Source organism: Scyliorhinus torazame, chromosome 22, assembly GCF_047496885.1.
Source record: "Scyliorhinus torazame isolate Kashiwa2021f chromosome 22, sScyTor2.1, whole genome shotgun sequence".
NCBI lineage: Eukaryota > Metazoa > Chordata > Chondrichthyes > Carcharhiniformes > Scyliorhinidae > Scyliorhinus > Scyliorhinus torazame.
Genome location: NC_092728.1, coordinates 41737592 through 41751759, shown reverse-complemented (window position 1 = coordinate 41751759; position 14168 = coordinate 41737592). Strand labels below are relative to the sequence as shown.

At 47.4% G+C, this 14168-nt stretch overlaps 1 protein-coding gene across 5 annotated transcripts in view; it reads left to right on the top strand.

Annotated features, from left to right (window-relative positions):
• LOC140399035 (tubulin beta-4B chain-like) overlaps positions 1-14168 on the top strand; it is a 250834-nt gene that overhangs the window by 83447 nt on the left and 153219 nt on the right. The window contains exon 2 of one of the 5 annotated variants that reach the window (XM_072488102.1): positions 9515-9603. The exons of the other annotated variants lie outside the window; for them this stretch is intronic. Coding sequence (XP_072344203.1) covers positions 9564-9603 — 40 coding nt within the window. The 5' untranslated portion in view covers positions 9515-9563. The remainder of the gene's footprint in view (positions 1-9514; positions 9604-14168) is intronic. 5 annotated transcript variants of the gene reach the window in all.

The window sequence follows — 14168 nt, the reverse complement described above, 5'->3', positions numbered from 1 at the left end:
GGAGGGAGTCGTCGAGGCCAGCAACAGCCCCTGGAGAGGTCAAGTGGTAGTGGTTAAGTCTGGGGAGAAAAATTGAATGGTCGTGGACTACAGCCAGACCATCAACAGGTACACGCAGCTCGACGCGTACCCCCTCCCACGCATATCTGACATGGTTAACCAGATTGCTCAGTACCGGGTCTTCTCAACGGTGGACCTGAAATCCGCTTACCACCAGCTCCCCATCCGTAAATCGGACCGGCCATACACCGCCTTCGAGGCAGACGGCTGGCTATATCACTTCCTTAGGGTCTCCTTCGGCGTCACCAATGGGATTTCGGTCTTCCAAAGGGAGATGGACCGAATGGTCGACCGGTACGGCTTGCGGGCCACGTTTCCGTACCTAGACAATGTGACCATCTGCGGCCATGATCAGCAGGACCACGACGCCAACCTCGCTAAATTTCTCCGCACTGCCACTCTCCTCAACCTCACGTACAACAAGGAGAAGTGTGTGTTCTGTACAAACCGCTTAGCCATCTCATGGGGCTTCCCCTCCCCCAAGGCCCTCAACCGCTGCCTGGGGTTCTTCTCGTATTACGCTCAATGGGCCCCAAACTATGCGGACAAGGCCCGCCCACTAATACAGTCCACTCATTTCCACCTGACGGCAGAGGCCCAACAGGCCTTCGCCCGGATCAGAGCTGATATTGCCAAGGCCACAATGCACGCTGTAGACAAAACGCTTCCTTTCCAAGTAGAAAGCAACGCATCAGACTTCGCCCTTGCCGCCACCCTCAACCAGGCAGGCAGGCCCATGGCATTCTTTTCCCGCACCCTCCATGCCTCCGAAATTCGGTACTCATCCGTCGAAAAGGAGGCCCAGGCTATCGTTGAGGCTGTGCGACATTGGAGGCATTACCTGGCCAGCAGGAGATTCACTCTCCTCACTGACCAACGGTCGGTAGCCTTCATGTTCAACAACACGCAGTGGGGCAAGATCAAAAATGACAAAATCTTGCGGTGGAGAATCGAGCTCTCCACCTATAATTACAAGATTAAGTATCGCCCTGGAAAGCTCAACGAGCTCCCAGACGCCCTATCCCGAGGTCCATGTGCCAGCGCACAGGTAGACCGACTCCGGACCCTGCACGACAGCCTTTGTCACCCAGGGGTCACTCGGTTGTACCACTTCATTAAGGCACAAAATTTGCCCTACTCCGTCGAGGAAGTAAGGACTGCCAGGTCTGTGCGGAGTGCAAACCGCACTTCTACCGGCTGGACCGCACGCACCTGGTGAAGGCCTCCCGCCCCTTTGAACACCTCAGCGTGGATTTCAAAGGCCTCCTCCCCTCCTCCGACCGGCACACGTATTTACTCAGTGTGATCGATGAATACTCCCGTTTTCCCTTCGCCTTCCCATGCCCGGACATGACGTCTGCCACCGTCATTAAAGCCCTTAATTCTATCTTCACTCTGTTCGGCTTCCCCGCCTCCATCCACAGTGACAGGGGATCCTCATTCATGGGTGATGAGCTACGCCAGTTCCTGCTCAGCAGGGGTATCGCCTCCAGCAGAACGACGAGCTACAACCCCCGGGGAAACGGACAGGTAGAAAGGGAGAATGGGACGGTATGGAGGGCCGTCTAGCTGGCCCTACGGTCCAGAAATCTCCCGGCAAGAGGTCCTCCCTGATGCACTGCATTCCATTCACTCATTACTTTGCACTGCTACTAACAGTACACCGCATGAACGCCTTTTTGCCTTCCCCAGGAAGTCCACATCCGGGGTATCACTCCCAACTTGGCTCACCGCTCCGGGAACCGTGCTTCTCCGTAAATATGTGCGGCTCCACAAGGCGGACCCGTTGGTGGAAAGGGTGCACCTGTTCCAAGCAAACCCACAGTACGCCTATGTGGCGTTCCCCGACGGCCGCCAAGATACCGTCTCCCTCAGGGACCTGGCACCAGCTGGTTCTGCCCCCACATCACCCCCGGCGCCACCCTCCCCTCCCCCGCCATCCCCATCACCCACCCTAGGACCGTCCGTCTTCCCCCTGCCCACCCCCGTTGATGAAGAGGATTTTGGCACGTTCCCGGAGTCAACTTCGACCATGAGGACGATCAAGGCGCCAGACTAGCTGAACCTCTGACCAGCCCAACGGATGACCAGAGACATTTTTTTTTCACTGTTCTGTAAATATTAAAGATTGCGAATTGTATATAGTTATCCACCACCCCCTGCCGGACTCACTTTTAACGGGGTGAATGTGGTAAACCACTGTGTTTCTATATTAAGGGTTGTACGGTAGAACCTGCACTACAGGTTCACCTGGGCCCCTGCATGCTAGCTCCGCCCAGGAGCCGGGTCATTAATATGCGTGGCCTTCAGCTAGCAGCCATTTTGTCAGCTGCTGTAGATTAGTTCAGATACTAATAAAACCTCAGTTTGAATTCAACTTCGTCTCCAGCCAAATTGATAGTGCCTCACGAAGGGTCAATATTGAGGGTGTTGTGCACTGTTAGAGCATCAGTACTGTACTGTCGTAGTATCTGTACTGACATATGGTTGAACTGTTGAAGGGTTTGTCTTGGGGGATCGCAGAATGTCGATTGAGTTTCACTGTTGGAGGGTCAGTACAGAGGTAGGGCTGCATTGTTGAAGGGTCAATACTGTTGGAGCGCCGACATATTGGTTAGTCCGTACTGTGGGAGCATCGCAGTGTTAGTGGGTCAGTAGTGTTGGAACGCTGCACTGTCGATGAACCAGTTCTGTGGGAGCACTGCCCTGTTGAACAGTCAATATTGAGGGCGCGCCGTATTTTTGGAGTCAGTACTTATGGCGCACTGTATTTCTGGAGGGTCAATACTGAGGGAGCGCTGCACTGTCAGAGGGTCAGTGCTGAGAGAAGACAACACTGTCGGAGGATCAGGATCTAGGGGTGCCACGCTGTTGGCGGATCAGGAGAGAGCGAGTGCTGCACTGTTCGAAGGTCAGTACTGAGGGAGTGCCAAGTGTCGGTTGGTCTGTATTGACAGAGTGCCGCACTTTGTTCGGGTTTGGACTGTTGGGCAGGGTGATACTGAGGGAAAACCACACTATATGGGAGGGAGTGATGTGCTGTCATTGGGACCGAGGGAGCACCATCCTTCTGGAGGAGTCATACTTGAGGCATTGAGGAAACTGTGGCTCCAGTTCTGAGCGCTGCACTGTTTGAAGGTCAGTAGTGAGGTTGGGCTGCACCTACTGTTGGTGGCTCCATACCATGGGAGCGCCACATTGTGGGTGAGACAGTACTGTGGGATTGCCGCAATTGGATGGGATAGTACTGATGGAGCACTGCATTGTGGGTGGGACAGCACTGAGGGAGCACCGCACTGTGGGTGGGCCAGCATTGACGGAGCACCGCACTATGGGTGGGACAGTACTCGGGGAGCACCGTACTTTGGGTAGCGCAGCTCTGACGGAGCACCGCACTGTGATTGGGGACAAGATTGAGGGAGCACTGCACTGTACTGTGAGAGCACTGTTCTGTGGCTGGTACAGTACTGTCGGAACTCCGCACTATGGGTGGGACAAAACTGAGTGAGTTTTGCACTGTTGTTACGACACCCTACGCTTGTGCGGTCAATTCCATCCCCAAGTGCCCGGAATCACAACACAAGTGAATCAATAATTCTTCGAAAAATACCCAAGGTCTTTGGTCCTTGGCTGCCCAATAATTACGCTTACCAGGTTTAGAAATGTAAGCACAATTAGTATTTATTTATACCAAGAACTATAATGGAATATGCAGCAAATGCAACTAGTTAATGATTATCTAACACCTAATTCCCAATTTCACTCGCCCCCATCCTCTCTCTCTCTCTCTATATATATATATATATATGACAGACAAACGCAGAAGGTGGAACGGTGTAAAAATCATAAGTAGAAGGAAAAAGAGAATTGTTTCAGAAGAGAGTTTAAAAAAAAAAGAAAATGCTATCCAAATTTTCAATATTTTAATATTTTTACAAGAATAAACATAAACCCACTACAAATCCCACCCTTGATGGCAACCAGATCCCCAAAGTGTAAGATAAACAAACCCCATCTTGTGTGGAACCGCTTGTCGGCCCCCCTCAGAGCAAATATTACCTTCTCCAGGTGCAGGAACACCATTAGATCCCCCAGCCACACACGGAGGCACGGGGGAGAAGCTTCTCTCCATCCCAACAGGACCCACCTGCGAATGATCAAGGGGGCGAAGGCTAAGACACCTGCCCCCATCTGCAACTCCGGCAGGTCTGACGTCCCGATTATGGCCTTCAGGGGACCAGGCTCTGAATCTGTGTGTCAAACCTCTGACATGGTGCGCAAAATGACCCCCAGAATTTCTTCACCTTTGGGCAGGACCAGAACATTTGAACATGAGTAGCTGGGCCCCTCCCTTACCGTCCGCAGCTATCCTCACCTCTGAAGCAGGCCTTCGTTAAGTGCGCCTTGTGCACCACTTTTAATTGAATCAAACCCAGTCTCGCGCAGGAGGTTATTAACCCTCCACAGCACCTCGCATCATAATCCCTCCTCCAATGGCTCCTCTTCCCACTTGGCCTTAATCCCTTTCACAGACACTTTATCCTCCTCCAAGATTCTAATGTAAATTGCCGAAACGAACCCTCCAGTCCCATCGGCGACAGCACCTCCTCCAGCAACAAAGGACAATGCTACTGGGAAGGTCGGGAAGACCTTTCTCGCGAAGTTTCGCACCTGCATGCATCTGAAGCTCTCCTCGCGCTGGAGCCCAAACTTCACCCCCAACTCCTCCAAGCTTATGAATCACCCCTCCAAAAATAAATCCTTCATCTCCTTCACCTCTCTCTCCTCCCAGCCCCGGAATCTCGCATCCATCTTCCCTGGCTCTAACTCATGGTTCTCTCATCGGCATCACTCTCGAGCCTGCCCTAAACTTAAAGTGCTACCGGAATTTCCTCCAAATCTTCTACCACCACAGGACTCCCTGAATACTTCCCTGGGGCAAACAGTAGCGGCGCAGTTGCCAGCCTCCGCAACCCCGACCCCTGACAGGAACCCGCCTCCATCTGCATCCATAAGGCCTCCATCTCCCGACTCCAACCCCGCACCTTCTCTGCATTCGGTGCCCAGTAGTAGTTAGGAAGGGCTGAGTCTCCTGGTTGCCTCCCCCCTTTGGAGCACTGCTTTACTTGTCCTAGTCACCTCTGCTCACACAAATGACGAGACCAGGCTATCCACCCCCTTAAAAAAAATGACTTTGGTAAAAAGAACGACAGACATTGAAACAGAAACAATAAACGCGGCAGAATGTACATCTTCACTGTCTGCACCTGGCCTGCCAATGACAAGGGGAGATTATCCCACAACAACAAGTCCTCCTTTGCCCTCCTAACCAAGCTCGCAAAATGAAGCTTCCGAAGCAGTGCACAATCCCGCACCACCTGCTCCCCCAGATACCGAAAATTAATTATCCACACCTGCCCCTGGGGAAACCACAAAATACTTGTTTTTCCCTAAACTCAATTTGTACTCCGAAAGCGCCGAATCTCCTTAGCAACCCCATTATATCCCTCACCGAAGATAATAATAAACACTTATTGTCACAAGTAGGCTTCAATGAAGTTACTGTGAAAAGCCCCTAGTCGTCACATTCCGGCGCCTGTTCGGGGAGGCCGGTACGGGAATTGAACCTGCGCTGCTGGCCTTGTTCTGCATTACAAGCCAGCTGTTTAGCCCACTGTGCTAAACCAGCTCCTGATCTAGGATTCGAGATGTACAAAAGCAGATTGTCCGCGTGCAGAGACATCCTATGCTGTTCTCCCCCCCCCCCCCCCCCCATCCTCACTATCCTCTTCCATAACACAAACCTCGTTGTGCAATGGCCATGGGCTTTATCGCCAGCACAAACTGAAGGGGGACATAGGGCCAGCACGGTGGCACAGTTAGCATTGCTGCCTCACGGCACTGAGGTCCCAGCTTCGATCCCGGCTCTGGGCAACTGTTCATGTAGAGTTTGCGCATTCTCCCCGTGTTTGCGTGGGTTTCGCCTCCAGAGTTCAAAGATGTGCAGGGTAGGTCGATTGGCCACGCTACATTGTCCCTTAATTGGAAAAAATGAGTTGGGTACTCTAATTTATATTTAAAAAAAGAAGGGAGACCTCGGACAACCCTGCTTCGTTTCCCGAAATAGTGGGCAGCACGGTAGCACAGTGGGCAGCACGGTAGCACAAGTGGATAGCACTGTGGCTTCACAGCGCCAGGGTCCCAGGTTCGATTCCCCGCTGGGTCACTGTCTGTGCGGAGTCTGCACGTTCTCCCCGTGTCTGCGTGGGTTTCCTCCGGGTGCTCCGGTTTCCTCCCACAGTCCAAAGACGTGCAGGTTAGGTGGATTGGCCATGCTAAAAATTGCCCGTAGTGTCCATAAGGGTTGGGAGGGGTTATTGGGTTGCGGGGATAGGGTGGAAGTGAGGGATTAATGTGGGTCGGTGCAGACTCGATGGGCCGAATGGCCTCCTTCTGCACTGTATGTTCTATGTAAAAAAAAAAAAAAGTAGCAAGCACCCAAATTCATAATGTTCACTCGTACACACATCGAATCCTTCTACAACAATTCCGCCCATGCCACAAACTTAGGCCCAATCCCAAATTTCTCCAACACCGCAGCTTGCTCCACTCCACCCTGTCAAACGCCTTCTCCGCATCTAATGCCACCACCACCTCCAACTCCCTTCTGCTGGAAAAAGCACTGCATTCAACAGCCGCTGCACTTTCAACAACAGCTGCCCGCCCTTAATGAACCCCGTCTAATCCTCCCTGGAGTCACAATACAAGTGAACCAATAATTCTTAGAAAAATACCCAAAGTCTTTGGCATTTGGCTGCCCAATAATTACAGTCACCAGGTTTTTAAATGTAAACACAATTGGTGTTTATTTATAACGAGAAATATAATTAATTGTGCTGCAAATACAACTGGCTAATTATTATCTAATTCCTAACTCGCCCTCACCCTATGCACACACACGATAAACACACACCAATGACAAACACAGAAGGGTGGAACGGTGTAAAAATCATAAGTAAAAGGAAAAAGAGTCTTTGTTTCAGAAGATAGTGCAGCATGGTAGCATAGTGGTTAGCACAGTTGCTTCATAGCTCCAGTGTCCCAGGTTCAATTCCTGGCTTGGGTCACTGTCTGTGTGGAGGCTGCACGTTCTCCCCGTTTGTGCGTGGGTTTCCTCCGGGTGCTCCGGTTTCCTCCCACAGTCCAAAGATGTGCGGGTTAGGTGGATTGGCCATGCTAAATTGCCCTTGGTGTCCAAAAGGGTTAAGTGGGGGTTACGGGGATAGGGTAGATACATGGGCTTGAGTTAGGGTGCTCTTTGTAAGGGCCGGTGCAGCCTCAATGAGCCGAATAGCTTCCTTCTGCACTGTAAATTCTATGATTCTATGCCCTTCAGAACAAGCTTGCAGGTTGAAGTCTGTTTGAAGCCTGCAATGGTCTTCTCTGTAGATTCATTTGTTCATTCAGGTTTCCTGCAGTTCAGAAATGCAGATTCATTCATTCATTCAGATTTTCTGCAGTTCAGAAATGCATTACTCACAGGAGGCTTTCTGGAGAGAGAGAGAGATAGTACTCATTGAAGCCCTTCTGGAGGGAGAGCTAAAACTCACAGCAGACCTTCTCAAGGGAGGGCTAAGTTAGTCTTTGCCTCTATGCTGCCAGAGTCAAACTGAAACTCCGTGGGACTCTGAAAAGCATTCCACTGGGATAGAATCCAATAACCACCTGTTACTGAGCAAAGTACAGCCTTTTGGGCCAATTCATTGGTTACCAGCCAATCAATAAAACTAAGTCCTACTTCATCTCTCTCTTTGTTGGGACAAGTCTGCAGCTTTTTAAACAAAGCAGAGTGTAGCTAAATGATCTCTCCTGTAACTTCTGCATTCTTCTGCTTGCCTTAAAGAAACAGGTTCATTAATCCTGCTTGACTTAAAGATACAGGTCCATTAATCATCCGTGGGTTAAAATAATAATAGCAAAATAAAAGAAAGGAGAAACAAGGGAATAAGCAGGAGGACCCTTGCGTACCTCCCTCCCTAAAATAATTAAACTTCAGAGGACGTGTCATTGTGAGGTATGCAAGGCGAAAAGAAAATTACAACACATGTCCATTCAATCTATCCCCATTACTCAAGGTCCTTTCCTCGTTTCTACATTGATGACTAGTCAGCCCGTAAACTCATGTCAAAGCATCTGCAATCACATTACCTTTTCAGGTGGGAAAATGTTGGAAAATCTCAGCAGGTCTGGCAGCATCTGTACGGAGTGAAAAGAGCGAACATTTCGAGTCCAGATGACCCTTTGATGCTGCCAGACCTGCTGAGAATTTCCAGCATTTTTTGTTTTGGTTTCAGATTCTAGCATCCGCAGTAATTTGCTTTCACCTTTTCAGGAAATGTATACAATTTTAACATTGAACTGTTGTAATAACGGAGTTTGCATTCTGGGTTTTAAACTTCTCCATAAACGCAAATGGATTATGGTCTGTTTAAACTAAGCTTTGTAGATTGTCATGTCGGACATATAATACAAAGTGCTGAAGGGCCAGTAGCAAGGCTTATTTTTCAATGGTAGCACGGACGTAGCTTTTTGAAAAATACTTCACTGACCTCTCTGTTCCTGCATTGTCGTCTTGGAGTACCCCTGCCCTCAGGTCACTGGTATCTGTGACCGTTTTAAATGGTCGGGAAAAATCCAGGACGGGCAGCACCTGTTCATTCACTAACATGGCCTTCAATTTCTAAAACTCTACTTGCTGTTCTGTGGAACACAGCGTATTTGCCTGTTTCCGCAACATGTCCAACATGCACTGTATTTTAGTCTCTAACTGAGTCCGTCTCCATGGTTTTAGTCAAGATGGATGTGGCTTTCATGGTTCAGAGTTTCCTAAGTTAACATCATGATTAGCTAATGGAGTGCCCCCTGGTGTTTCCCTACAACTCTGTCTATAATCTTTCAATATCTTTATTATATCTGTCTCTCGTAATGCAGTCAGTTTATTCTGATTGTCCAATGAATGTTTATCCAATTTTTGAGGATCTCTTGCATCCAAACTACAAGTAGTATTGTCAATGCTGAGGTTTATATTTGGCTCATTTTTAACCATTAAACACTCTTCAACCCCTCCAACTTTACATTCTCTCTTTTCCTGCACTTGGTTTCTTTCAGCGACAAGTACCACTCTTTATTTTACAGCTACTGTCTCCTCATCAGAGCCTTCATAATCACAGCCATTGACTCCATTTAGTAATAAGGACTAACACAATTTTTTCTTTCCAGATTTCAACTTTTCTTCTTTACTTTCGGAATCAGATATTACACATTATTTGCTCCATGAACTTCCTATTTGTTAACTGTTGCAGTGGCATCGCTACTTAGTTCTCCCCCTTTTTTTAAAAGGAAATGGTTACTGATTATTTCATCTCCTTTGCCATTTGCTTCCTTTACCTTGTAGAGGCACTGTTGACTTTTAAACGGATGTGGGTTAGTTAGCTGTTCACCTGATGTCACTTCACAATCCTCGTCCTGAATATTGTGTATATGGTAAGGGTGTTTCCTGTTTATTCCCTTATTTCCCCATTCTTTTATTTTGCTGTTACGTTTTTGATCTATTACATTTTGACGTATTGTACATGTCATTTTAAAGCAAGAGGCCTGTATCTTTATTTAAATCCGGAAGGCTGTGCTAGCTTAGACTGGTGATTCCGGATTGGCCGTATCAGTGAGGACTCTGGTTTTATTGATTTGCTGGTGTCCAATGAATTGGCCCAGAAGGCCATACTTTGCCCGATAACGTGTGGCGATTTTCAGAGTCGCAAGGCTTGAGTTTGGTTTCAGTTTTTATTCTAGCATTCCGATGAACAGATCTAACTAACTCTCTCAAAAAAGATCCAACTAATTCTCTCCAGAAGGCCACTATGAGGGCTGACTCTTGTTACGTTCTGGTGCTTGGCCGGTAGTAATCATGCACAAGAGAACGCCTAGTTCTTGGCTAGTTAAATGTTTATTATTAAATAAAGACATGGGTTAGATAATTATGGGAAATATATCAAAAAACTAACTATAATAAATCATCCAAGAGCTCCTACAAATATGACGATCCACAATGACGACTATCTCCAGACTCCTTGAAGTAACAGTCACGTGGCTGTTCTCTACTGCCACCTGTTGATTGGAGGTTGTATACATTGCTATTTACATGATTGCTTATGCATATCATCACATCCCCTTTCCTTTGGATTGGATTGGATTGGATTTGTTTATTGTCACGCGTACAGTGAAAAGTATTTTTCTGCGAGCAGCTCAACAGATCATTAAGTACATGGGAAGAAAAGAAAATACATAACCGGGCAAAACAAAATATACAATGTAACTACATAAGCACTGGCATCGGATGAAGCATACAGGGTGTAGTGTTAATGAGGTCAGTCCATAAGAGGGTCATTTAGGAGTCTGGTGACAGTGGGGAAGAAGCTGTTTTTGAGTCTGTGCATGTGCTCAGACTTCATATCTCCTGCCCGATGGAAGAAGTTGGAAGAGTGAGTAAGTCGGGTGGGAGGGATTTTTGATTATGTTGCCCACTTTCCCCAGGCAGTGTGGGAGGTGTAGATGGAGTCAGTGGATGGGAGGCAGGTTTGTGTGATGGACTGGGCGGTGTTCGCGACTCTGAAGTTTCTTGCGGTCCTGGGCCGAGCAGTTGCCATACCAGGCTGTGATGCAGCCCGATAGGATGCTTTCTATGGTGCATCTGTAAAAGTTGGTAAGGGTTAATGTGGACATGCCGAATTTCCTTAGTTTCCTGAGGAAGTATAGGCGCTGTTGTGCATTCTTGGTGGTAGCGTCGACGTGGGTGGACCAGGACAGATTTTTGGCGATGTACACCCCTAGGAATTTGAAACTGCTAACCATCTCCACCTCGGCCCCGTTGATGCTGACAGGGGTGTGTACAGTACTTTGCTTCCTGAAGTCAATGACCAGCTCTTTAGTTTTGCTGGGATTAAGGGAGAGATTGTTGTCGCTGCACCATTCCACTAGATTCTCTATCTCCCGCCAGTATTCTGACTCGTCGTTATTCGAGATCCGGCCCACTATGGTCGTATCGTCAGCAAACTTGTAGATGGAGTTGGAACCAAGTTTTGCCACGCAGTCGTGTGTGTACAGGGAGTAGAGTAGAGGGCTAAGTGCGCAGCCTTGCGGGGCCCTGTTGTTGAGGACTATTACGGAGGAGGTGTTGTTGTTCATTCTTACTGATTGTGGTCTGTTGGTCAGAAAATCGAGGATCCAGTTGCAGAGTGGGGAACCAAGTCCTAGGTTTTGGAGCTTTGATATGAGCTTGGCTGGGATTATGGTGTTGAAGGCAGAGCTGTAGTCAATAAATAGGAGTCTGATGTAGGAGTCCTTGATTTCGAGATGCTCTACGGATGAGTGTAGGGCCAGGGAATGGCGTCTGATGTGGATCGGCTGCAACGGTATGCGAATTGCAGTGAACCATGGCGTTCTGGGAGTATGGAGGTGATACGCTTCATGATCAACCTCTCGAAGCACTTCATTACGACTGAAGTCAGGGCCACCGGACGGTAGTCGTTGAGACCACGTTGCCTGGTTCTTCTTTGGTACCGGTATGATGGTGGTCTTCTTGAAGCAGGTGCGGAAATGTAAACTATTTACATACATTTCAGTTTGCTATACAATACACATGATATGCATAATGCTTTTGATTATTCACATGTTTACAGTCCATCACAAATCCGATCTCCGGCTTTCTTCTATGTCGTGTCGATCATCTAGGCATTGGTTGAACTTGTGAATTTGCTTGATTTTCATTTGTTTATGAAGGTGATACTTTTGTGCTTTTCTGGGTTTTGTGCATTTTCACCTTGTTCCGGCTCTGTTGCTGAGGTATTTCCTGCTCAAGTGTCCTTTGATTGCTCACAATATCATCTTGTGGTTCCATAACTCAGGGTTGCTGAACCTTCAGCAAAGTTCTCCTGTTTCTCCTTAGAACCGTCCCGCCATCGGTTATGATGATAGATGACCGAGGACCTGACTGTTGCAGCACCTTAGCACACCAACCATTCGTTTCCATCAGGATCTTCCACCCTGACTGTGCAATCTTTTAGAAATGGTTGTAGCCTTCTTATGGATTTGTCATAATACCTCTTCTGCTTTTTTGAAATGTCAGTTTCCTCAAGTTTTTGATTATCTGGTTCCTTTGGAATGTATGGCAAGGTTGTTCTGAGGTGGCAATTCATCAACCACTGTGACAGTGAAAGTCCATTAATTAATGGTGCTGCTCTATAACTAAGTAATCCAAAATATGGATCTTCCCGGCTATCCATAGCTTTTCTAAGTAGCTGCTTCACAATGTGACCATCTTTTTCTGCCTTCCTGTTGGATTGCGGATACAGAGGACTAGAAGTAATATGTTGGTAATCATAATTACATGCAAACTCTGTCCATTCATGACTGCTAAAACATGGGCCATTGTCACTCATGACAATTTGAGGTATTCAGTGGCAAGCATAAATATCTTTGGTATTTTTGATCACACACCAAGCAGATGAGTTTGCTAGTTGTACCATTTCTGGAAAGTTGGAGAAATAGTCGATCACTAACAGGTATTCCTTTTCTGCCAGGGAGAGCAAATCCATTCCCACTTTCTGCCACGGAGTCGTAATTATTTTGCCCATTTGCATTGGTTCTTTCCATTGTACTGAAACAAGTTGCACAGTTTTCAATCATGATTTGAATGTCTTTATTGATGCCTGGCCAATATACTGTTTCCCAGGCTCTTCGCTTACACTTTTCTATGCCTAAGGGCATCTGAATCTTTTTTAGAATCATTGACCGTAAAGATTGCGGTATTACAATCCTATTTTAGAACATAGAACATTACAGTGCAGTACAGGCCCTTCGGCCCTCAATGTTGTGCCAACCTGTGAAACCACTCTAAAGCCCATCTACACTATTCCCTTATCGTCCATATGTCGAAAAGGAGGTCCGAGCGATCGTTGAAGCTGTGCGACGTTGGAGGCATTACCTGGCCGGCAGGAGATTCACTCTCCTCACTGACCAACGGTCGGTTGCCTTCATATTTAACAACACACAGCGGGGTAAGATCAAAAATGATAAAATCTTGAGGTGGAGGATCAAGCTCTCCACCTACAATTACGAGATTTTGTATCGCTCCGGTAAGCTCAACGAGCCCCCCGATGCCCTGTCCCAAGGTACATGTGCCAGTGCATAAGTGGACCGACTCCGGATCCTGCACGACGATCTCTGTCACCCGGGAGTCACCCGCTTTATTAAGGCCCGCATAGAACATAGAACATTACAGCGCAGTACAGGACCTTCGGCCCTCGATGTTGCGCTCGATGTTTATCCAATGACCATTTGAATGCCCTTAGTGTTGGCGAGTCCACTGCTGTTGCAGGCAGGGCATTCCACACCCTTACTACTTTCTGAGTAAAGAACCTACCTCTGACATCTGTCTTATATCTATCTCCCCTCAACTTAAAGCTATGTCCCCTCGTGCTGGACATCACCATCCGAGGAAAAAGGCTCTCATTGTCCACCCTATCCAATCCTCTGATCATCTTTTGCCTAAGCAAACAATCCATTGGCATCACTTAATCCCTACTTTAATGTTATAATATTTGGAACAGAATCCTTTTGGTCATCCCTCGTTGTGATATTTTTATTATCTTCTGTAAGATTTCATCTTTGATGGTTTCATCTCTGAATAGTTTTGACTTGTTATCAGATACTGGAAGGGATTCTGTTACAAGATTCACATGGACATGCACATCTTCATCCATCTGGTGTACTTTCATGTCTGTAGCACGAGACAGTGTATCACCTACTACAATGGAAAACTTCACTGTATGAACCTTGTTCTTTATGCTGACTTCTAGCTCGTATACTCCCAGAGTATTAACTCTTTTGCCGATGTAATCCTTCAGCAGTACTGTTTTATTTAAAACGTGTGGTTGAATTTCATTCCTTTCAGATCTGACAAACTGATAAGATTGGCCCTTGCTCCTGTGTTGAGTTTGACGTTAATTAATGTGTTATTAATCATCAGAGGAAGTGCCCAGTTATCTCTTTGA